Source organism: Ranitomeya variabilis, chromosome 2 (genome assembly GCF_051348905.1).
Source record: "Ranitomeya variabilis isolate aRanVar5 chromosome 2, aRanVar5.hap1, whole genome shotgun sequence".
Classification (NCBI taxonomy): Eukaryota; Metazoa; Chordata; class Amphibia; order Anura; family Dendrobatidae; genus Ranitomeya; species Ranitomeya variabilis.
The window spans coordinates 661,138,481-661,163,085 of record NC_135233.1 but is presented as its reverse complement, the minus strand read 5'-3'; the positions used below and the strand labels follow the sequence as shown (position 1 = coordinate 661,163,085).

At 46.4% G+C, this 24,605-nt stretch overlaps 1 protein-coding gene across 4 annotated transcripts in view; it reads right to left on the bottom strand.

The window, feature by feature from the left end:
* Positions 1-24,605, bottom strand: part of AIG1 (androgen induced 1) — a 494,204-nt gene that overhangs the window by 212,752 nt on the left and 256,847 nt on the right. For all 4 annotated transcript variants that reach the window (XR_013221758.1, XM_077289204.1, XM_077289205.1 and 1 more), the window contains exon 3: positions 6,480-6,581. Coding sequence is in view for 3 of the 4 variants with exons in the window: in XM_077289204.1 (XP_077145319.1) it covers positions 6,480-6,581 (102 nt within the window). In the remaining variant the exon portion in view is untranslated. The remainder of the gene's footprint in view (positions 1-6,479; positions 6,582-24,605) is intronic.

Below are 24,605 nucleotides of genomic sequence, written 5' to 3'. Positions count from 1 at the left end.
AGAGAGGTGAGTATTTATTTTTTATTTATAGGATCTGCCTATGGGGAGTGCCTTATATACAAGATCTGCCTATTGGGGGTGTGTGACGGGGTGTACGGCAGAGCAAGAAGGGACAACAGGCCAAGGGATGATTCCACAGATTTATTATCAAGAACGCTGGAACAACACATGCAGGTAGATCTACAGAGTCCAAAATTAGTCCAACGGAACAGGTTCGGGGGCACCTCCCGATAATCCTTGTGCCAGCTAACAAAATAATAGTCCACACGAGTCCAAGAGATCCCAAACAATCTCACGAACGACGAGATATGTCCTCAGCTCAAGTCTCGTCCCGTTCGCTTCCGCAGTCACAGATGTACGTGGAGTCTTGCCTCAGCTAAGAATCCCCACTCCTTCTCCTTCCAGCATCAACTCACATCTGATCTCAAAATAAGAATGGATTGTCTGAGCTCCTGGGATCCGCCCATGAAGGGGGGTAGGGGGTCACACCTTCTATTCAATGGCTGGGTCCAACAGAAGATTCCAGACTAGTCGGCTCCGTAGTATGTACATTTGACTAGCCACCTGCTGTGAGGAAGAATGGCTATTCCTTCCTAGTGATGTTGACAAAGCTTAATTACATTATAGCTTAGGGCTGCAAGTATTGGGGGAAGGAGACATTGTTACAGGTGACTCCCAGCACAAGAAAATACAATACATAAATTACAGCTAATAGAAACCAGAGAACAGTTACATACATCAAATGGCATATTATTCAAATGCAGGACAGGGCAAAAGTACATATCATGACAATCCCTTCCCCTCCCAATTTGTGTACGTACTAGGGACCTCTACAGGTCGCTGGTTAAGTACACACAGGCAGAGCGTAACTTACATGTGGCTTCATGCAGCCACGAATTGACATCGTAGCTCTCCCACATCATTGCCCAGGAGAACATCTGCAGGCAGACCACCCATCACCCCAACCACACATCGCCTGACCCCAAAACCAAAGTTCAGATCCACAGTGGCTGTGGGGATAGTCTTCCATTGTCCACCAGCCAGTTCAATGACAATCCCAGGTCCTCTATGGATTGCCTCAGGCCGAACCACTCGGGGATCAGCCAGTGTGAGGAAAGCCCCTGAGTCACAAAATCCAATAAGTCTCTGTCCATCCAGCACGACCTCCTGCAAGTGTTTACCTCGATGAGCAGAAGTCGTCATAGCTGCAGGTCGCACACCATAAACTCCTAGTGGTGCAACATGGGTGGGTGAGGCACTAGGCCGGTCCTCACGTAGTGATAACACGTCTTCCTCCATGGCACTTGGCTGTACATAATTAATAATATGACTGGGTACAGGATCAATCCTCATTGGAACAGCTGGGCAGGAGGCTTGCAGATGCCCCGGCTGCCCACATCGATAGCATCTGTGCTGGGTCTCACTCCATCCAAGGCGTCCTCTTGGGTGAGGGGTAAGGGAACCTGGAGGCCGGCCCCCACCTGAAGGTGCTGTAGGGGTTTGAGGACTCCTCCATGAGCTGGCTGGGCATGAGGCCTGCAGATGCCCCGGATGCCCACAGCCATAACACCTGCGCTCTGCTACTTCCTCTCCTTGTCGTATTCCAGAAAACGCAGTAGAAGCAACTGGAGGGACATTTACACGGGTATCAGCATGAGGTGGTGGCTTAGAGGAACGGGGAACAATGGGGACAGAACAACTGGGGGCCACCGGGGTTGTGGGGCTGGTAGGCCTCTCTCGATCCTCTAACAGAACCCTCCACTGAGGCTTGATGGTGAGAACCTCATCAGCTAGAGCTGCAGCTTCCTCCACAGTGGCTGGTCTCCTCTCACGCACCCATTCCCGGATCTCAGCAGGGCACTTGAAGTAAAACTGCTCTTTTAGGATAACCTGGAGAAAGGTCTCCCAGGTTAAGGCCTCCTCTGCTTCCAGCCAGCGATGACATATTTGTTTGAGTCTGTGGGCATACATCTTGAAAGACACTTCCTCATTGCAGGCTAAAGTACGGAACTGAGTCCTGTAAGTGTCTGGCGTCACAGCATAATGTTCTAGAATAGTCAGTTTAATCTCCGCATACTCACAGTTCTCTCGAGGGCCCATAGCTCTATAGGCTGCGGCAGCTCCACCCTCTAAGAGCCCCACCAGATGTCGGACTCGCTCCCTGTCCGGGACTTCCATTAATCGACACTGATGCTCAAAGTCCTGGAAGAAGCTCTCAATGTCACCTGCAGCCTCATTAAACGGCTTGAAGTCTTTGCGGGACACTCTGGGGAGTTCCCTCATGGTGGGTGCTGGGGTTATAGTCTGTCTGGAGCTTCTAGCTGCTTCCAAAGCGATCTGCCTCTCCAGCAATGCCATCTCCTGAGCTCTGTGAATGGCCTCTCTCTTATCGTCTATTGTGGCCTCCTCTCCCAGCAATGCCAACTCCTCCTCGTACCACACAACCCACTGACTCTTTTGGGTATTTACCTCCGGCTGCAGTCTTTCCTCCATTTGCTGCGAGGATCCTTCCTCAGCGTCATCTTGCAGGCGAACTCCTTCCAAAGCCTCAATTAGCTGCTCCTTGGAGAGTCCTTTAAAACGGACTCCTACTTCACGGGCCTTTGATTGTAGGCTCCCCAAAGTCCAGTTCTTGTACTCTGCGGTGCTGGTTCCCGATGTTGGGCCATTGTCCTCCATTCCTTCTGCTCTGATCCCGCTGCTTGCCACCAGTTTGTGACGGGGTGTACGGCAGAGCAAGAAGGGACAACAGGCCAAGGGATGATTCCACAGATTTATTATCAAGAACGCTGGAACAACACATGCAGGTAGATCTACAGAGTCCACAATTAGTCCAATGGAACAGGTTCGGGGGCACCTCCCGATAATCCTTGTGCCAGCTAACAAAATAATAGTCCACACGAGTCCAAGAGATCCCAAACAATCTCACGAACGACGAGATATGTCCTCAGCTCAAGTCTCGTCCCGTTCGCTTCCGCAGTCACAGATGTACGTGGGGTCTTGCCTCAGCTAAGAATCCCCACTCCTTCTCCTTCCAGCATCAACTCACATCTGATCTCAAAATAAGAATGGATTGTCTGAGCTCCTGGGATCCGCCCATGAAGGGGGGTAGGGGGTCACACCTTCTATTCAATGGCTGGGTCCAACAGAAGATTCCAGACTAGTCGGCTCCGTAGTATGTACATTTGACTAGCCACCTGCTGTGAGGAAGAATGGCTATTCCTTCCTAGTGATGTTGACAAAGCTTAATTACATTATAGCTTAGGGCTGCAAGTATTGGGGGAAGGAGACATTGTTACAGGTGACTCCCAGCACAAGAAAATACAATACATAAATTACAGCTAATAGAAACCAGAGAACAGTTACATACATCAAATGGCATATTATTCAAATGCAGGACAGGGCAAAAGTACATATCATGACAGGGTGGTGCTGCCTTATATACAGGATCTGCCTATTGGGGGGGTGCTGCCTTTATATAGGATCTGCCTATTGGGGGGGTCCTGCCTTATATACAGGATCTGCCTATTGGGGGGGTGCTGCCTTATATACAGGATCTGCCTATTGGGGGGAGGGTGCTGCCTTATATACAGGATCTGCCTATTGGGGCGTGCTGCCTTATATACAGGATCTGCCTATTGATTGGACAGCAAACTCGTCTGACCTTAACCCCATAAAGAATCTTTGGGGTATTCTCTAGAGGAAGATGAGAGACACCAGACCCAAAAATGCAGACGAGCTGAAGGCTGCTATCAAAGCAACCTGGGCTTCCAAAACAGCTCAGCAGCGCCACATGCTGATCACCTCCATGCCACACCGCATTGATGCAGTAATTGAAGCAAAAGGAGCCCATACCAAGTATTGAGTACATTTACTGAACAATACATACATTTCAGGAGGCCAACATTTCAGATTTTAAAATCATTTTTCAAGCTGGTGTTATACAGTGGAGAGGCACACAATCCAAGCTGCTTGAGGTCTAGTGTGAAGTTTCCAAAATCAGTGATGGTTTGGGGAGCCATGTCATCTGCTGGAGTAGGTCTACTATGTTTTATCAAGACCAAAGTCAGCGCAGCTGGCTACCAGGAAATTTTACAGCACTTCATGCTTCCCTGGAGCATGAACCTAACTATCCTTATGCTGCCGACTCAAAATTTTTACCATAACCAGGTTCCTCACATCATGTTCTCACATGCTTTATGCATTTAATAGCCCTCTGTGTCTGTACTGTTGCATACTTAGGCTGATAACCGGCTCATGCAGCATTACATGAAGACCCTATTCTTACACTATGGCTGGTCTGAATAACTAAAGCAATTGTTAACATCCACCTTTTGTGTCTCCCCTTTTCCTCATAGATTGTAAGCTTGCGAGCAGGGCCGTCATTCCTCTTGGTATCTGTTTTGATCTATGTGCTTATTGTTATGCTGTAGTGTCTATTGTATGTACAAGTCCCCTCTAAAATGTAAATGCTCGGAATATGTCAGCACTGTAGAAATAAAATTATTATTTTATTATTGTTCGCTCTGCCAACAAGCTTTTTGGAGAAGGAAATTTCATTCTCCAGCAGTACTTGGCACCAGTCCACATTGTCAAAGGTACCAATAACTGGTTTAAAAACAACAGTATCACTGTGCTTGATTGGCCAGCAAACTTGCCTGACCTTAACCACATAGAGAATCTGTGGGGTATTGTAAAGAGGAAGATGAGAAACATCAGACCCAACAATGCAGACGAGCTGAAGGCTGCAATCAAAGCAACCTGGGCTTCCATAACATCTCAGCAGTGCCACAGGCTGATTGCCTCTATGCCACATTGCATTGATGCAGTAATTGATGCAAAAGGAGCCCGACCAAGTATTGAATGCATTTACTGAACATACATTTCAGGAGGCCAGCATTTCAGATTTTAAAATCATTTTTCAAGCTGGTGATATAAAGTATTCTAATTTACTGAGATAATGACTTTTGAGTTTTCATTGACTGTAAACCATCATCATCAACATTAACAGAAATAAACAAATGAAATAGATCACTCTGTAATGGCTCTGTATAATATATGAGTTTCACTTTTTATACTGAAGAACTGAAAAAAAATAACTTTTTGATGATATTCTAATTTTGTGAGAAGCACCTGTATATATGTTACCAGTAATCACGCCGTGGCCATTTTCCATTTTATCTTTTTCGTTTTTTCCTCCTCTTCTTCAAATTGCTATTCCTTTTTTTGTCCATCTAACCATATGAGGGCTCATTTTTTTGCAGGACAAGTTGTTCTTTCTAATGCCACCATTCATTTTATCATGTCATGCACTGGAAAAATGCATTGAAACTGAAAAACATGCGATTTCAAAATTGTTTTTTGGGTTTTCTATTTACCATGTTCAATATAGGGTAAACTACCTAGCAATATGATTCTCCAGATTAGTACAAGTACAGATACTAAACATACATAGTTTTTTTTTTAAATTTAAGTAATGAAAAAAAAATTGTAAGAAAAAAACAAACAACACTTTCCTGTGTTGCCAATTTCACAGACCCGTAAGTATTTATTTTACTGGATATGGGGTTGTGTGAGAGCTTATTTTTTGCTCCCTGAATTGCCATTTTTATGGATATAATTTTGGTGTACATATGATGTTTTGTTCAACTTTTATTGCATTTTATTGCAATGTTGCGGCTGCCAAAAAAACTTAACTCTAGAGTTTTGATTTTTTTTTCCTCCTCATTACACCATTTACTGCTCGGATTTATTTATTTTAGATTTTGATAAATTGTACTTTTACGAATCAGCAATACCATATGTGTTTTTGTTTGTTTTGTTTTTATTTTTATTGTGATAATGGGGGGTGATTTGAACTTGTGTTTTGTTTTTACATTTTGAAACATTTTTTTTACTATTCACTGTATTCAATAGTCCCCTTAGGGGACTTGAAAATACGATCGTCTGATCGCTTGTGCTATACACAGAAGTGCATTAGCGCTGCTACGTACAGAGAAAGTTCCAATCTCCTATGAACGCCAGCCACAGGCTGGCTTTGAAAGGAGTATTGTAATAAAGGCATGGGGGTCTTCAGCAGATCCTTGGCTGTCATGACAACCCATCGTGCCCCCGATCACGTAACGGGTGCACCGATGGGCACTGGAAATTACGCACTACCCCTTGCCGGCCCATGTTAAATCCCATTGTCAAAGATTGATAGTGGGATTCAACAGGCTAACAGGTGCAGGTGGAGTTCACCTTCACCCATGGATGTTAGAGGCGCATGATGGCTCATTAAATCAGCTGTCATGTGCCCGGAAAGAGTCTGCATCAAAGTCAGGGAGGCGGAATATGATGTACTGATACATCATATGTTGGTAAGTGGTTAATATAGCAAATAATTGGCTTTAATTAATCTTGTTCAAAATGTAAACCCCATGAAGTTTTATACATTAAATTACAAACATAAGCTTCTAACAAACTTTGAAATCACTTACCATTCCATGATTTAGCCAGGGTGGAATGAAATTATCCAGCAGCTTTGGGTAAACCAGCTCTCTGTCATATAAGTAGATAACCCAGAACATGGTCACCACAAACTGAAAAAAAGAGGGGAAAAGGATAAACAAGTCAATAAATGCAATGCTTTTGTCTAACGGTTATTTGAGAATCTATGTAACTCTAAGGTATGGAAAGCATGTTCTGCAATCAGCATTACTGTTCCATGACCAAAATGTTATTTTTATATATACACATTACAATCATAACGGAAAGTGTTGGCACCCTTGAAATTGTTCCAGAAAATTATTAAAGGCAAATTGGACATAATTTCAGACAAAACCTCAAAAGTCGGCTGGACAAAATTGTTGGCATCCTCAGCTTAATATTTGGTTGCACACCCTTTGGAAGAAACAACTGCAACCAATGGCTACATATAACCATCAACAAACTTCTTGAAACTCTCAACTGGAATTTTGGACCTCTCCTTTTGTAAATTGCTCCAGGTCTCTCATACTTCTCCCAACAGCAATTTTAAGAGTTTGCCACAGGTGTTCAATGGAATTTAGATCCAGACTCATTGCTGGCCACATCAAAACTCTCCAGGGCTTTGTTTCTATTTTTGGGTGCTTCTTGAAGTATGTTTGGTGTCATTGTCCTGCTGAAAGACCCATGACGTAGGACGCAAACCTAGCTTTCTGACACTGGGCACTACATTGCAACCCAAAATCCATTTAGGTAATATTCAGATTTCATGATGTCTTGCACACAGTCAAGGCACCCAGTGCCAGAGTTAGAAGAATAAACCCAATACATCTTTCAACCTCCACCATATTTGAGTGGAGGTACAGTGTCTTTTCTTTGTAGGCCTCACTTAGTTAAACAGTAGAATGATGTGCTTTAACAAAAAGCTCTATCTTGATCTCATCCATCCACAAGACGCTTTCCCCAAAGGATTTTCACTTACTCATGTACATATGTACCTTAGACCACCATCTACATTTTTGTGGTGGATTTATATATGGGAAGAACTCTGCAGCAGACTGAAAATTATTAGATTAACTTCTCGACATCCTGTAAGTATGCCCAGGAAGTAGCCACGTTATGGCAAGTCTACATGGCTGGTAGAAGCAATGCAATAGCTATCATACAGAGCAGCAGTCCTTGTTCTCTGCGGTTTTACCCTCATCTATGGTGTAATCAACACTGATTTGTGTCAAACAAGTTAGTACACACTTTAATGTTCTATCATTACAGATTCTTGCCAGTACATTAGTGTAAAAAAAATCTATTTGGAATTAAACAAAAAAAAACAAAACACAAAAAGAAATTAAATAAAACAAAACTGGCTGCTGTGACCGCAATTCAAATACATTATCTAATGGGAGTTTGTGGTAGTCTGAAATTGACATTCTGTTTCACTAAAAACATATATGGCCTTGCCCTTCAACAATGTATTATACTACATTTTGTTCAGACTGGTTACTGTGTCTAAATATAAACTTTCTACAAGGCAACCTTGAGGGAAATTTATGCACAGAGCAGATATTTTTTTACAACAATAATAGAGAGATTAAAAATGTAAGCCACTGAGACTTCTGGGGTGGGGCATCTTGCATGGCTGCTTTTTACAAGACCTCCAGATGGATAACTAATCAATTCAGCTACAGTGACTTGCAAAAGTATTCATCCCCTTGACTTTTTTTAAACTATTTTGTTACTTTACAACTTGGGTTTAAATATTTTTGTAATCCAATTTGTGTGTGATGTGCGACGCCCACCAGGGCCGTGTGGTACTTGGATCCGGGTCAGACAGTTCTTTGGGGAATTCATGGGGCCATGACCCGACTCCGTGGCCCTGGGTGTGCAATAAAAATGCAAGAGGAAAAGTTATTTGGGATTGACTCGTGACGCCACCCGTGGTGTTCGGCAAGGGATGGCCGACGCTACGGTTCAGATCCACTGGGGCCGATGGTGATGCAACAAAAATGGTACAGCTCCCCATGGGTAAAGCTGGGCCCCAGGGCAAATAAAACAGACAGTTCAGGTGGTGGTGAACATTGGGGTGCGGAGAATAAGCAAGGGACAGTGAAAAATACAGTTTTCTTTACCTTTACTTCTTGGTAGATGAACATGCAATCCGGGGTACCAGTTACCAATGACAGAAAGAGTCCGGCTAGCCTGGAAGCGTTCAGGGGGTCTACCTTACCAGGTGGGGTTGGAGGCCTTCCTGCTTCGCTCCATTTTCGGGTCCCTGGTGCCTGTAGCTAAACTGCGGCCCTCTCTTGCATGTTGGATTTGTCCTGTATGGCAGACAGCTCGAGCCTATCACAGGCACTGCCTTTTCACTGGCAGCCCCGGGCTCTTGGTCTGCTGTGGTGCCTCCGGGTGTTCGATGTGGCCAGGGAGCTTACAGTCCCCTGCCCTCCAGATTTGGCTGTCAGGGCATACATCACCCGCATGGCCAAGGACTCTGGTGTCCTTCTTGTCAGCGCTCCGCTCGGGGATCAGCTCTGAGGCAGCTGCAATCCCCAGAGTCCTTGTCTCTGCTCCTCTCTCTCCTCACACTCACTCCCTCACAGACTACTCTGACTCCTCCTCCTGACCAGAGAGCAGCTCCCCAGAAGTCGGGTCTAGAGCTCCCCCTTCTGGCCTGGAGCAGGAATTGTGATGCATGCTGTGTATTACCTGGCATGGGGACCTCTTCCTGCTTCCAGGCATGACATCACCCTTCAGAGAGAGGCAATGTCACCGTGGCAACCGGACTCTGGGGTGCCATATTCCCCCCTAGTTAACTTAAGTATGTCCTGGACTGAGAAAACATAACAAGAACGGTTAATAACAACAATAAATGTAAATCTACAAAGTCTTAAAAATGTAGAAAATTACAAAACCCCAAAAAAAGAAAAACAATAACACAGTTACTGCAGCGCCTAGTCCTTATGCTGCTGTCCAGGAATTGTCTTTGTCCGTGTAGCTGAGGTTTGTTTGGTGGGAACTGCCTTAGCTCAATTTGTGACCCTGGGCGTGGCTACAGCGCACTCTGTAGGTGGGCCTGGTTTTCGGCCATGCCGGCAGTTATTTTCAAGGCCAAGTTGGGGTAACTAATTACAAGTAGGGTCCTGGCCACACATAGTCCTGTGGCCCAATTGTCCTTCAACAGGTTACTACGAATATTTAAAAGTTCATATAGTAAGTCTCTACAGGCTCTCATGCTTAATGGTTGCAATTATACACATTATTAACTTATTTACATTTTAGTCCCTATACCGGGCTGGGACCTGATCTCTCTTTCTATGGGTGGATCTGTGCAATAGGTATCCCTAATGACCTAGCTTGGTCTAGTGTGTTTGTTGTTGATGTTGAGGACCCACTAGTGTCTGTGCTACTGGTAGGCCTGCATTTTACTGGTAAACTGGGCAGCTGTCTGCGACTTCTTAGACTCACCATAGATCTGACAGATTCACCGCTAGCAGGGGGTAGATTTTCAAGCTCCACTGCAGATGTGGCATCTGTCACTGGAACCGATGGGTCTAGAGTCTCTTCTGCTTCAGGTGCAGCAGGCTGGGGAAAGATCAGGACAGGTACTATGATGGCTTGATTCACCTGCATCCAAAACTGGGGAAAGTCTTCAAGAATGGTATGGATCTTCTCTTCCACCTCTTCTATGGGTTGAGGGGCATCTTGGTCTTCCTCGACAATGCTGCTGAGGTTTCTCCTCCATCCTTACTGACGAGGAATATCTTGTTATTATCAAAGTTTGAAGGCATGACGGTGTATGGTTCAGCCTCCCACTGATTGTCCAGTTTGTGCATCCTCCTCTTTCTTTTGAGGACCTGTTCTCCCGGTACTAAAGGAGTAGATAGAGCTTGTTGGTTGTAGCTCTTTTCCTGTCTCTGCCTGGCCTGGGACAAACTTCGTTCCACGTACTCTTGCACTTTGCGGTATTGCTGCTGCCGCTCTGTATCCCTTTTGGCATCAGATGGTGTCATCTCAGATATTACGACTCCCATGTCCAAGTCAATGGGTAACTTTCCAGGTCTCACCCTCATCAGGTAGGCTGGGATGCAGTTGGTGGAGTTTACCGGTATATGGTTATATAGATCCACCAGATCTGGAAGCTCTTCTGGCCACAAGTTTCACTCTTCCAGGAGCAAGGTTCTCAACAGGTCAATTACCACATGGTTCATTTTCTTACACATGCCATTTGTCTGTGGATGGGACAGCGTTGTCCTGATTTTCTTGCAGCCGTACAGATAACAGAACTCTTGGAACACTTCTGCCTCAAAGGCTGTGCCTTGGTTGGTGAGCACTTCAGGGTAACCATGCGGTCGACAAAAGTGTTCTTGAAACACTTTGGCTGCTGTTTTCGTGGTTTGGTCTTTGACAGGCACAACTACCAGGAACATTGAGTAATAGTCAACGATGGTCAGAGCGTAGGTGTAGCCAGTCCTATTTGGAGTCAACTACACCTGATCCAAACCTACCAGTTCAAGCAGTTGTTTGGTGACTATGGGCTGTAGGGGAGCACTATAGCTATCACGGTCCTTCCGTCTCAGGTTGCATGGACCACATTCTCGACACCATTTCTCAATTGCTTTCCTCATGCCAACCCAGTAGAATTGCTCACATAGCAGGACTTCCAACTTCCACCCGAAGTGTCCTGCTCCATCGTGGCATGCTTTTAAGACCATTGGCGCATCCCGCTTCTGGACTACCATCTGCCAGACCAGTTCGTGGGTTCGGGAGTTGACGCTTCTCCAACAGAGCTTCCCTTCATAGCTGAATAGCTTGCCCTTCTCCTTCCACAACTGTTGGGTCTCTTGTGGAGCATCTGGACCAGGGTGCGAATCAGCTTTTGCCAGCAATTCCTTTACTAGGCAGACTGCCGGGTAGCTATCCTGCGTCTCTGCCCATCCATGGTGGGGCAATGGGTTAAACGTGGCCTCTTGCATGACATAGCACTTGTACCTTTTGCAATGGGAGCACTGGGCCGCCTCGTGGTGGTGGAAGGCTGGTAACTCGATTTCTTCTAGCTCTTCCAGGTCTTCTCCCCTGTCTAGTAAATTGGGCATCCTGGACAGCGCATTAGCATTAGCATTCTTATGCCCCACTCAGTACTTGATGGTAAACTCATACTTGGACAGCCGGGCCATTCATCGCTGTTCCAATGCACCTAGCTTTGCGGTTTCCAAGTGAGTCAGTGGTTTATTGTCCGTGAAGACGTTAAACTTTGCTGAAGCTAGGTAGTGTTTGAATCATTCAATCACAGCCCAAACTATGGCGAGAAACTCCAACTTGAAGGAACTATAGTTGTCGGGGTTCCTTTAAGTGGGATGAAGATTCCTGCTGGCGTTGGCAATCACTCTCTCTGCCTTTCTGCACTTGTGACAGCACTGCTCCCAATCCCACATTGCCGGCATCAGTGTAAAGTATAAATGGTTGGTCATAGTAAAGGTAGGCCAGGATTTCATCTCCCGTGAGAACCAACTTCAGCCAGGGTAGAGGATTCTTCTATCCTGTTGTTCCACTCAAACGGAGGACTCTTGTTCTTGGCCTTCTTGGGTTGGCCCACTAGGAGGTCTTGCAGGGGTGCAGCTATCTTGGTGAAGCCCTTCATGAATCTCTGGTAGTAGCTTACCAACTCGAGGAACTGCCGTACTTCCTGAATGGTGTTGGGTTTTGGCCAGTCCCTGATAACAGTGACTTTGTCAGGGTCTGGTGCCACGCCTTCTGTGCTTACTATGTGGCCTAGGTACTGCACCTTGGGCCTCAAAAGGTGACATTTGGATGGCTTCACTTTCAGGCCAAAGTTGGACAGGGCTTCAAACACCTCGGCCAGATGCTTCAAGTGGTCTTCATAGGTCTTGGAGAAGACTATGACATCATCGAGGTACAATAGAACTGTCTCGAAGTTCTTGTGCCCAAGGCAACACTCCATCAACCTCTGGAACATCCCTGGTGCATTTCAAAGCCCGAATGGCATGCAGTTGAACTCGCATAAGCCCATTGGTTTCGTGAAGGCGGTCTTCTCTCTTCCTGCCTCTGCCACAGGAACCTTCCAGCACCCACTGGTGAGATCCAAGGTGGAGAAATAGTTAGCAGATTTCAGGGCAGCTAATGACTCCTTAATTCGTGGTAATGGGTAGACATCTTTATGTGTTATGCGGTTTATTTGCGTGCAATCAACACACATCCTCATTGTACCGTCTTTCATCTTAATGAGGACTAACGGAGCTGCCCAAGGGCTACAACTATCTCTAATGAACCCCGCTTTTTTCATCTCCCGTAACATGCCTTTGGCACACTGGTAGTGGCCGGAGGAGCTGGGCAGTACCTTTCATTAATGGATGGATGGTCTCCAGTGGGGATATGGTGTTGAACCCCTTCTACCTGCCCAAAGTCTAGTGGATGTTTGCTGATTACCCGTTCATATTTTTGAACCACCCGGTAAACCCCATTCTTTTGGTATGAAGGGGTGGAGTCAACCCTATGTGCAGCTTCTGACACCAATCCTCTAGCTGCTCTGCAGAGCCATTGTCCTCTGCCTGGTCGGACGGGACCATGGGTTCTACTGCCTGTATTGCGTTGTTATTGACAGTGAACAGCTTAGCAACAGTGACATACTGGGATAGTTTAACCTCTTTCTCCCCACAATTTAAGATGCATACAGGTACTCTTCCCTTGCAGACATCTACTACCCCTCTGGCTGTCAGGATAGTAGGCCTGCTGTCTGAGTACATGGGTTCTACCAGTGCCTGGTAATCTTGACCGCTGATACCTATAGCAGCTCGACACCAAATTATCATTTCAGATCTGGAAGATATTACAATGGGGAATGGGTCACTTACCCTCACACTGCTGATTTTTTAGGGAGGAGAACCAAGTTGATGGTCTCTCCTGCATATCTGGGCTGGAACCATCAGGGCAGGCACCAGTGTTGCAGGGGGAAGAGTTTACTGACCAGAGCAGTACAGGGCACCTGACTGATGGGGGCGGGTTGGACTTAAATAACAGTTTGAGCAGGAAGACAGGACACTTGGCAGGGACTGAGTTTGTGAGTAGTAAGACGGTTAACTCCCTCTTCAAGGACCCACACCAGCTAGCTGTGCCTATACCCCCAGCTAGCCAGACTCCCGACACTTCCTAACCACAGTACAGAGAGACTTCTTCACCAGGTAGTGACCAGGAAAAAGTACAGATCTTTGCTTTGCTTACCACTGTGGATGCCCCGCTTAGTTCCATCCTTGCGGTGCCTGCTGAGGACCGGCCCTTGCCTGTGGCTGTGTCGGTAGAAGCAGAGAACAAAGAAGGGGGTGAAGGAGAAGGCTCCGAGAGGTTAGAATTAGAGGATGCATGCTCCCCCATGGCTCTTTCCCCACAGCCGGATTCGGCCCCACAAGAAGGCTCCACTATTTCTTCTGAACTGAGATGCTCCGAGCGAACAACAGCTGGCAGGCCCCCTGAAAGCTATGACTAAGAGAACTTCATCTGGCAGCAATTCGCACAAAGGAAGAGAAGACGGCAATACACTTCTCGAAGAGTCTCGCCCGTGGAATGGTGAGGAAAAAGAGAGGGGGAGTGTAGAGAGGAGAACCAAGTTGATGGTCTCTCCTGCATATCTGGACCGGAACCATCTGGGCTGTCACCAGTGTTGCAGGGGGAAGAGATTACTGACCGGAGCAGTACAGGGCACCTGACTGATGGGGGTGGGTCAGACTTAAATAGCAGTTTGACTGCCGATGCATCCTACCCTCCGTACAGAGAGACTTCCTCACTGGGTAGTGACCAGGACAAAAAGTACAGATCTTTGCTCCAATTACCACCGCGGAGGCACCGCTTAGTCCTATCCTTGCGGTGCCTGCTGAGGACCGGCCCGTGCCTGCGGCTGTGTCCGCTGGACTGTGTGCTCCTACTGTGGCCTTGCTCACTCTGCTTCCCCTTCTGTGCCGCCGACCATCACTTCTGCCTCAGTGTGCACGGATCAGGAGATTGTGTGCCGAAGAACCCGGAGGATTCGTTGTCGCAAGGAGAAAGTGCATTGCTCATCTGCGGGACCGGATCGGAAACATCTCGTGCCGCCTGAGGCTCCGCCGTAGGATCTTCCAGCTGCCTTCCTCTAGCACACAAAGACTGATAAGTTAACCTGTTACATTCTATTGCATTTGTCTTTCCTCCTATCCTCCAATTACATTCCTTACCCCCCTGCTTGTACCATTACTGTTCTTATAACTAAAAAGAACCTGTTAACCCTTGTTCTGCCTCCTGTGTGTCACTGGAGTCGGTGGTGACACCGCAAAGATGATACAGCTCCCCACGGGCAGACTAGGGCCCTGTTGTGGATTCTGTTTGTGGGCTCCCTCTGGTGGTTACTGCTGGTACTGGGTGACTTTGGTGGGTTGCGGCCTTTGGTTTCCACCTGTCCATCAGAGGCTGGGTGTTTCCTATTTTACCTGGCCTTTCTGTCATTCCCTTGCCGGCTATCAATGTATTCAGATGTGCTCTGTTTGGTTCCTGCCTACCTGCTCCCAGATCTTTCAGGGTAAGCTAAGTGCTGATTTTCAGTTGTTTGGTTTTTTTTGTCCATCTTGCTTATTATGTCTCTATGCTAGCTGGTAGCTCTAGTGGACTGAGGTTCTCCCCATGTGCCATGAGTTGGCACATGGGTTCTTGTAATCTCAGGATGGTTTTTTGATTAGGGTTTTTTGCTGACCGCTCAGTCCCCTTTTGTATCGTTCTGCTTTCTAGTTTACAGCGGGCCTCTATTTGCTAAAACTATATATATCATCTCTATGTGTGTGCCTTCCTCTCATTTCACCGTCAATACATGTGGGGGGCAACTATATCTTTTTGGGGTTCATTCCTCTGGAGGCAAGTGAGGTCTTTATTTTCTCTGCAGTGCTAGTTAGCTCTTAGGCTGGTGCGTGGCGTCTAGAACCAACGTAGGCACGCTCCCTGGCTATCTCTAGTTGCGTTTGTCAGGCGTAGGGCAGCGGTCAGCCCAGGTTCCATCACCCTAGAGCTCGTCCGTTATTTATTTGTACTTTGCTTGTCCTGTGCTATCCCTAGCCATTGGGGATTCATGACAGGGCCCCAGGGCAGGTAAAACAGGCAGTTTAGGTGGTGGTGAGCGTTGGGGTGTGGAGAATAAAGAAGGGACGGCAAAAAATACAGTTTTCTTTACCTTAACTTCTTGGTAGAGGAACATGCAATCCGGGGTACCAGTTACCGATGACAGAAAGAGTCTGGCTAGCCTGGAAGCATTTAGGGGGTCCACCTTACCAGGTGGGGTAGGAGGCCTTCCTGCTGTGCTCCTTTTTCCAGTCCCTGCTTCCTGTAGCTAAGCTGCGGCCCTCTCCTGCATGTTGGCTTTGTGCCTATCACGGGCCCTGATTTTTCACTTGCAGCCCCGGGCTCTTGGTCTGCTGTGGTGCCTCCGGGTGTTCGGTGAGGCCAGGGACTTACAGTCCCCTGCCCTCCAGATTCGGCTGTCAGGGCGTACAGCACCCGCACAGCCAAGGACTCTGGCATCCTTCTTGTCAGTGCTCCGCTCCGGGGTTAGCTCTGATGCAGCTGAAATTCCCCAGAGTCCTTGTCTCTGCTCCTCTCTCTCTCCTCTTCTCACACTCACTCCCTCACAGACTACTCTGACTCCTCCTCCTGACCAGAGAGAGCAGCTCCCCAGAAGTCGGGTCTAGAGCTCCCCCTTCTGGCCTAGAGCAGGGATTGTGATGCATGCTGTGTATTACCTGGCATGGGGACCTCTTCCTGCTTCCAGGCATGACATCACCTTTCAGAGGGAGGCAATGTCACCGTAGCAACCGGACTCTGGGGTGCCACAGATGCATCAGCACTAAATAGTCTAAGATGGTGAAGTGAAGTGAAGTGAGAAAGATACAGGCATAAATTAAATTTATGGGATGAAATAACTAAAAATTGTCATGTGTATATATCCCTTTTGCAATAAAGCCCCTAAAAAATTTCTGGTGCAAGCACTTACCTTCATAAGCCACATGCTTAGTGAAAGGAAGTCCACCACTGCAATCTAAAGCTGTGTGTATACGGTGCAATTTTGATGCATTTTCTCCGAACGGAAATGGGCCAGAAATGCAATGGAATCCTTATGCAAGCTAATTCAATATCAATCCTGAAGTGTTGTGCACATGATCCGTAAATTTCCTTTGAATATTTGCAGTGCGTTTTTTTCTGCAGCATGTCAATTCTTTATACGTTTCTGCAGCGTTTTTACGTTTTTATCCATTAACTTCAATTGAGTCAGTCAAATCCACAGCAAAAACGCGGATATAAAAATGTTTGTGGATTAGCTTGCATTTTCACTTACTTCCTATGGTGTTTACCATGCTGTCAACTGTGTGACAGCGTGGGAAACACAGCAGCGGAGGTTCTTATTGATGGTAACGCTACATGGGCTCATGAGACTACTGCTCCCATCGGGCTGCGCCTGCTGTCACTGATAACAGTGACAGCAGGTGCCGCTGATAGGAGCCGTAGTCTCATCAGCTGGCACCTGTGCTCATAGTTAAAAAAAAGGAAAATAATTACATACATATTCAAATAAAAATGTAAGATAAAATAGAATAAATAAAAAAATAATAAACCACCATATACTCACCTGTCCGCCTTAGTCCACGTAATCCTGAGTGCCCCACAGTAATTTCACGTGTAGAAAAGTCACATGGGGAGATGTGACTGCTCAGTGTATCACTGAGCTGCTGTGAGAGGGTTCACCGGAGTTCATCAGCTCCAGTGCTCTCACTTATGGGACTACCGCTGTGTGAGAACTTTCTCATGGCAGCTCAGTGCTATGCACTGCGGGACTGATTACCTCCTGTCAGTGTATCGGCGGCTGTCTTTGAGAACAGTCACATCAGTGACATGGGATATTATTGATTATTATCTTCTCTGCAGACAGGTGAGGAATATTGTGGTCTATTATTTTATTTTTGTTGCTGGAGACGTTGGCGTCAGTGGATTAGGCGTTCGGTGAGTACGGTTTAATTAATATTCATTAAAGGAGTCTGCGTCATTATTTCAAATAAAGGACTTTATTCTGGGTGTGTGTTTTTATACAATATCGCTATGGGGTTACTAATGGATAGGTATCTTACAGATGCCTCTCCATTACTAACTTGTGGGCTTGATGGCACCTGACAATATAAAGGTGTCATCAACACCGCAAATATGAACCCCACTAGCCACCGCTACAGGTCAAGTGGGAAGAGCAAGGCTAAGCTCCAGATTTGGCGCAACTTATAGATGCGCCTTTTCTGGGGCGGCAGAGAGCTGACGTTTTTACTCAGGGAGAGGGCCAATATAGGGAGACCCTATGTCAATTATTTTTCTGGGGTCCCCCTGTAAACTAGCCAGTAAAGGCTAAGCAAACAGCTGTGAGCTGATATTAATAGCCTAGGAACCTTTCTGGCTATTGACTAATTCCCAGAATATTAACATCAGCCCTCAGCCATTTGCTTTCCCTCTGCTGGTTATTAAAGTTACGCAGGAGCCCACACCATTTTTTTTTTCATTTTTTTCTGTGAAATTGACAGTTGCTGTTTGGTTACAGCCTAATGTTCGTTTTGTTAAGACTCCTACATAGGCTGTGTAGGTTTGTGTGTGTTTGTTTGTGTTTACTTATCGGCTTAGTAATGAGAGTGTCAGGCTGATACCTTTTCATTACTAAACCTAGGGCTTGGTGTCAATGACAGCTGCTAACACCAAGCCCTGATCCCATTACCCTGATGCCATTGCATCAGCATGAAAAAGGTGGTGTTGAACAAAGAAATTACATCACAAAACGTTTTTTTTTTTTTAAATATCCTTATTTAACTCAAAAAGACTTCATTGCTGCACAAAAATGCATACAAAAAAGTGGCCAAAAACATGCGTTTTTCATGCAGCATTTTTTCTGACAAGTGATGCAGAAACCTTGCAGATATTTCTGCAAGTAAATACTCAATGTGCGCACATAGCCTAAGTTAGACCAAGGAGATCTCCTAATAAGTCAGGGACAAGGTTGTTGAGAAGTACAATTCAGTGTTGGGTTATAAAAATATCCCAATCTCTGATGATCCCCAGAGCACCATCAAATCCATTATCATTAAATGGAAAGAACATGGTACCACAACAAACCTTCCAAGAGAGGGCCGCCCACCAAAACTCTTAGCCCAGGCAAGGAGGGAATTAATCTGAAAGACAGCAGAGAGATCAAAGGTAACTCTGAAGGAGCTGCAGAGTTAGCAAGAAGAGACTGGAGTATTTGTCCATACGATCACAATAAGCCGTATACTCCATAGAGGTGGCCTTTATGGAAGAGTGGACAGAAAAAAAGCCTTTACTTACACACAAAAATTGTACGCTCATTTTTGCTTTGCTAAAGGACATGTGGAAGACTCCCCAAATGTATAGAAGAAGGTGCTGTGGTCAGATGAGACTAAAATCAAACTTTTTAGCCACCAAGGTAAACACTATGCCTGGCACCAAACCAGGGCCAGACTGGCCATCTGGCAATTCTGGCAAATGCCAGAAGGGCCTGTCTAGTCATGGGCTGCCTTGTCTGCTATGTTGTTAGCAGAATCAGTGTACTCAGGACACCCATACTGCTCAGACTTGTGACAGAGCACAAATCGCTGACTCCATCACTTACCCCAGCAGGCCATGGGTGTCATCAGAAATATTGGTCTTGTAGTAAATCTTGCTTTCCTCCATCCAGGGTAATATTAGTAATATGTCCCATCTGGTTCATGGGGGCGGGGACAACATGGGCCTATGTGATTTCAAATGCCAGCACTGAATTTCAACCCCAATCCGTACCTGCACCAAAACAACACAGCTCACCACCCCAAGATCTCCATCACCACAGTGAAACATGGTGCTGTGGGGATGTTTTTTGGCAGTAGGGACCGAGAAAATGGTCCGAGTCGAGGGGAAGAGGGATGGTGTAATATACAGGGTTATCCTTGAGCAAAACCTGTTTCAGTCTGTCAGTGAGACTGGGATGGAGGTTCGCCTTCCAACAAGACAATGACCAAAAGCATACTGCTAATGCAACACTCGAGTGGTTTAAGGGGAAACATGTAAATGTTTTGGAGTGGCTTAAGTCAAAGTCCAAACCTTAATCCAATTGAGAATCTGTGATCAAATTTGAAGATTGTTGTTCAACAGAGTAAACCATATAACTTGAAAGAGCTGGAGATCCCAGTGACAAGATGTGGAAAGATCATAGAGACGTATCCAAAGTGACTTGCAGCTATAATTGCCACATAACAAAGATTTGCTTCATAATAAAAAGAAATCTAAATGCTCACAGTTGTAGGCATGTTCTTTTCATGAACTGATGCAAAAATTAGTGCAGCACAAAGGGACTGCAGTGTGTACCTGCCCATGTCTAGTGCACTAAGGATGTGGCAAACTCATGTAATAAAGATGGCGGCAATACAGGTGCAAAATACTGATGAGGCAACCACTCACAACCTACAAACTCATGGATTGGGGTGATTGCTTAGTGTTAGATTGCACAAAAGAGGCTTGTATAGAGTGCTGGCGCACTAGTTCTGAGACCTTGGCAGGTAAGCACTGCAGTCCCTTTGTGGTGTATTAATTCTTGAATTTTTGGAGGATTTTTAGTCCTCTTTTTGTGATTTTCTATGAACTGATACAAAGCCTAAAAAACCCAGTGAGCTTTAAGGTTGTGAGGTAGCAAAACTTTAAAACTGCCAACGGGTGAATACTTTCGCAATTAACTGTATAATTCTTGTCAAAGGACAGGATTGCCCCCTTAAAAATATACTAAACTTACAGATGCCGAAAGAGGAACTCTCCTTACACCTCTATTGAGGTCCAATATTAACTGTTAACACCAAACTTGACTATTAATAATTAATATCCACTTAATATGCCTCAACGTTATCTTATCCTTATACTATATACTAACTGAGACAAAACAGTGTAACAATAAAGGATATTTATTACACACACACAAGTCTGCAGTCTATAACATACATATATATTTATACCTAAGCTGGCGACTATAAATATATATATATATGCAGCGCCCCAGAGTCCTGGTCGTTGCAGTACTGTCGCTCCGCCACTAAGGGGAGTGATGGTACGTCTGATTGCACTAAAGGAGTTCACCTGACCAGGAATCACAGTCACACATTACACTTCACACTCCGGCCACCAGGGGGAGTAAAGGGTTCTATGTTTTAGGCCACTCCTAACACTTTGGTAAAACTGGGGGTTGGATAGGAAGTTAGGGAGAAGCTGACTGAGTTTTGCCCAGGTAACACCTTGTGAGAGAAGAGGTTGCTTGGGAAGATTCAGGGGGGTCCCTGTCAGGGGTGGGATCCTGACAGAGGCCTAGCGAAAGGACAGATCGTTACGGAGCCGCGCCTGCACTTCATTGCGGCGGCATCTTAAGAAAGGACATGGAGTGAAGTATATTGTGGAGAAGTGAGAAACAAGATCACAGCACAAAGGCGATAGAACCAGTAGGGGTCGTGCCCCGAGATCGGCAACATCCTACTAAGGCGCGTAGCCGGTGGCCGGAATGCCGAGGAAGTATTGGGCTTTTCGAATTACTTCAAACCAACGGCAGGGCAGTTAATTTTAGGTTGGCTGTCTCACCTTAATCACCTAATGAAGACAACGGAGGCAATTGTGGGAGAGGGGCGTCTCTAGGGTCCCAGAATAACTCCAGGCCTACCCCGTCATACGGGTGCGTCCTATCCATATCATCTGGGGGACAGAGAGAAAGAACAGAAACACACACGACAGTTGTGAGGACTATCCCGTGGTGCTCAGCAGGGAAGTACTACAACACCCAGGCGCTAGTAGGTAGGCACTGATTTCCACCTGCAAAGGGAACTCTGGATGTGCCTTCGGACCGGCCGGTCCCAGCCAGCCCTGTTAGCAGTGCTCTGGATTGTGGATGCCGAAGCCTTCAGTAAAGAGGTAAAGAGACTGCAACCCTGTGTCCTTGTTATTTACCGCGACCTACTCCACCACCTACACCTTTTATTGGGCGCCCCTTAGCAGGACCACGGACCGAGTCAGGCCACCGTGACTTCCTCAGAACCGGGAGACCCGGTACTGAGTACCCCGCCGTCCTGCGCCTGGGGGCCGCTCCAAACTTGGCGTCAAGAACAGGATCTACTTAAGCCTGAAGAATCAGGTCATGTGTGCCTTGGAATTGTGACTGAATTGTGCTTGAACCGTGATTTATTGCAAAGACTGTGTATTGCTAGTTCCCGCCAAAACCGCCGCCATTGCAGCGCAACGTGGAGCTCAGGAGAAGAAGAAGGGTGTGGATTTGTGGGCATGGACAAACTGAAGAGTGCGAAGAACAATGGCCGCCCAGTCTAAGTATTTCTGTACCTTGAGGACATGTCCGTCAGCAGGTGAGATCCGCCTCCTGATCCTCAATGGAGGGCGGAGACAAAGAAAGCGAAACCACCCACGAAGGAGAGAGCGGGAAAAGGACCAGGAAGCGAGCCACGTGGAGGACGCCATGGCCAGCCACCCGGAGCCGGAGCATGGGGTCGGAGCAGAGGACTCCCCCAGCTACCCGGAGAGGCACCGTAACCAGACCTCCACCGCTGATGCTGAATTCCTGCAGGCCGGCGTGGACGAGCTCAGCGACCAACTCTGGCGGATGCAGCTGAGCACTGAGGCCGGGTGGAAGAAGACCTTCATCGGGAGCCTCACCAGATGCCTGTCGGCAGCCTCGTCTGGTCCGGAGCAGGAAAGAAGTTCCAGCGCTCCGAAGCCAGAAAGCAAGGCCCTGCCGGAAAGCGAGATGCTGCCAACAGAGATGACAACGCTGCAGCACAAGACCCTGCAACCAGCGTTCCAGACCCCAGCGGAGACGGAGCAGACCGGCACCGGAGGGACCGCATCTGAAGCAGGTATGAAGAATGATCCTGCCCTGATGATTGACACCACTCCAGCGACTGCTAGTGCAACAGCTGCTGACTCCGTTCCAGTGACTGATCTTGCAGCAGCGCTACCAGCTGCCACAACTAAGACTAACGACATTAACCCCCTAGTCTCTGAACTAGCGAGTCCCAGCACTACTACTACAGTGTGCATTATCTCTACTACTGAACTTACTACCAAAACTGACATTCGAACCCAGATGATACCTGAAAAAACAATTAGTGACATTGATACCGCATTGGATGAGAAGTCGAACACAGATCTTCCCAGGCCAGGAAGTGTTCGCTACCAACTGATGCCTTGCAACCTACCATGAGGATAAACCTCGGAGCCACGAGGATGTAAATAGTTAACTGTTTGTTTGTCTGCTGTTTTGCTGCTAAAACCCGTCTAGGGTTATTCTTAAAGGGATCCCTTTGTTGACCCGGGATCCCTATTGTTTTATGTTTTTGCACAAGTTTTTCACATTTATAAAAGACTGCCGAATCATGGACAGTGAATGGTTCACAAACTGTTGCTGTAAATAGTTGCACCTTCTTAAAGGTGCCCTCTACTGGTTTTACAAAAGAAGGAGCTTTTTGAAGAGACTGTCCCTGGATACAGCGCAGAAGCTCTTGTTCACTGCAGACTTGCAACTTGAGAGTTGCACTACCTCAAAGAGACTTTAAATGTCCCTCTTAAAGGGGATGTTCACTGTTGCAATTAGTTAAGATATAATGTTGCTTTAAGAAAGTTGAAAAGTAATGATGTTTTACATAGTAGTATGTAGATAGAAAGATAGTGATAAGGAATAGAACTGTTGATAATGAATAAAAATTGAAGTGGACATGATTATCGGAACTAATAATAGAGAGCCAAGGAAAGATGCAGTAGGCCCGTGGGGGTAGACCAGAGAGTCCTGCATAGGAGAGAGAGCTCAGAAAAATGTTGATTTGCACTTGTAGTTTTGTAGTATGCCTTTAGTGGGTCCCTGCCTTACGCCCTTAAAGGATAAGTTAAATTATTGTTCAGAATTTGCACTTAGGAGTAGTATACCCGGCTGGGTAATCACAGTTATTTATAGTCAGCTATTTAATGAGTGTTATTTAAAATCTTAAGCACTATGTAAATATGTTTTTGTTTGTAACGTTCAAGTGTCCTCACCTCCCATAAAGGGAAGCACTGTTAAATTTACTTGATTATTGCATTTCAACGGGTCATACGGGTGCGTCCTATCCATATCATCTGGGGGACGGAGAGAAAGAACAGAAACACACATGACAGTTGTGAGGACTATCCCGTGGTGCTCAGCAGGGAAGTACTACAACACCCAGGCTCTAGTAGGTAGGCACTGATTTCCGCCTGCAAAGGGAACTCTAGATGTGCCTTCGGAACGGCCGGTCTCAGCCAGCCCTGTTAGCAGTGCTCTGGATTGCGGATGCCGAAGCCTTCAGTAAAGAGGTAAAGAGACTGCAACCCTGTGTCCTCGTTATTTACCGCGACCTACTCCACCACCTACACCTTTTATTGGGCGCCCCTTAGCAGGACCACGGACCGGGTCAGGCCACCGTGACATCCTCAGAACCGGGAGACCCGGTACCGAGTACCCGCCATCCTGCACCTGGGGGCCGCTCCATATATATATATGCAAATATACGGATACTACAACTCTAATACATATCACTACAGTATACAGTGATATCCCAACAGTATCACACAGTAATAACCCACAATGTCCAGTAATATCACAACAATATCACCACAATATAAAAACCCACAATTAACTGCCCGATTACCCGAATCACACATACAATATCAGCCCTCCCAATCTATAGCTTACTAACCCTAAAGCCTAAGAGGTTACAGGGCCTAGTAAGAAAAGGGGATACAGAGTATACTTATCCACCATGTGGTTCCATGATCATTCCAGGATGCAGGCAAAGCAAAAGAGGGCCTTCAAGCACATGTTTTGTCCCTTTTATGCCCAGCCAAGAAGAGGTGTGTTGAGCCGCAGGTGTGTGGGGATGAGGTCACAAGTCTATTTTCCACTGGCAAAGGTACATCCCCTCAATCCTGAATGAGCAAGGTGGAGGAGGGGGCCTACTGAGCACATGTGAGGGAATTATACATAGGTATATACACATCTCTATGTAAAGAGGTACATTTTGGGGCACTTTCCTTCTACAATT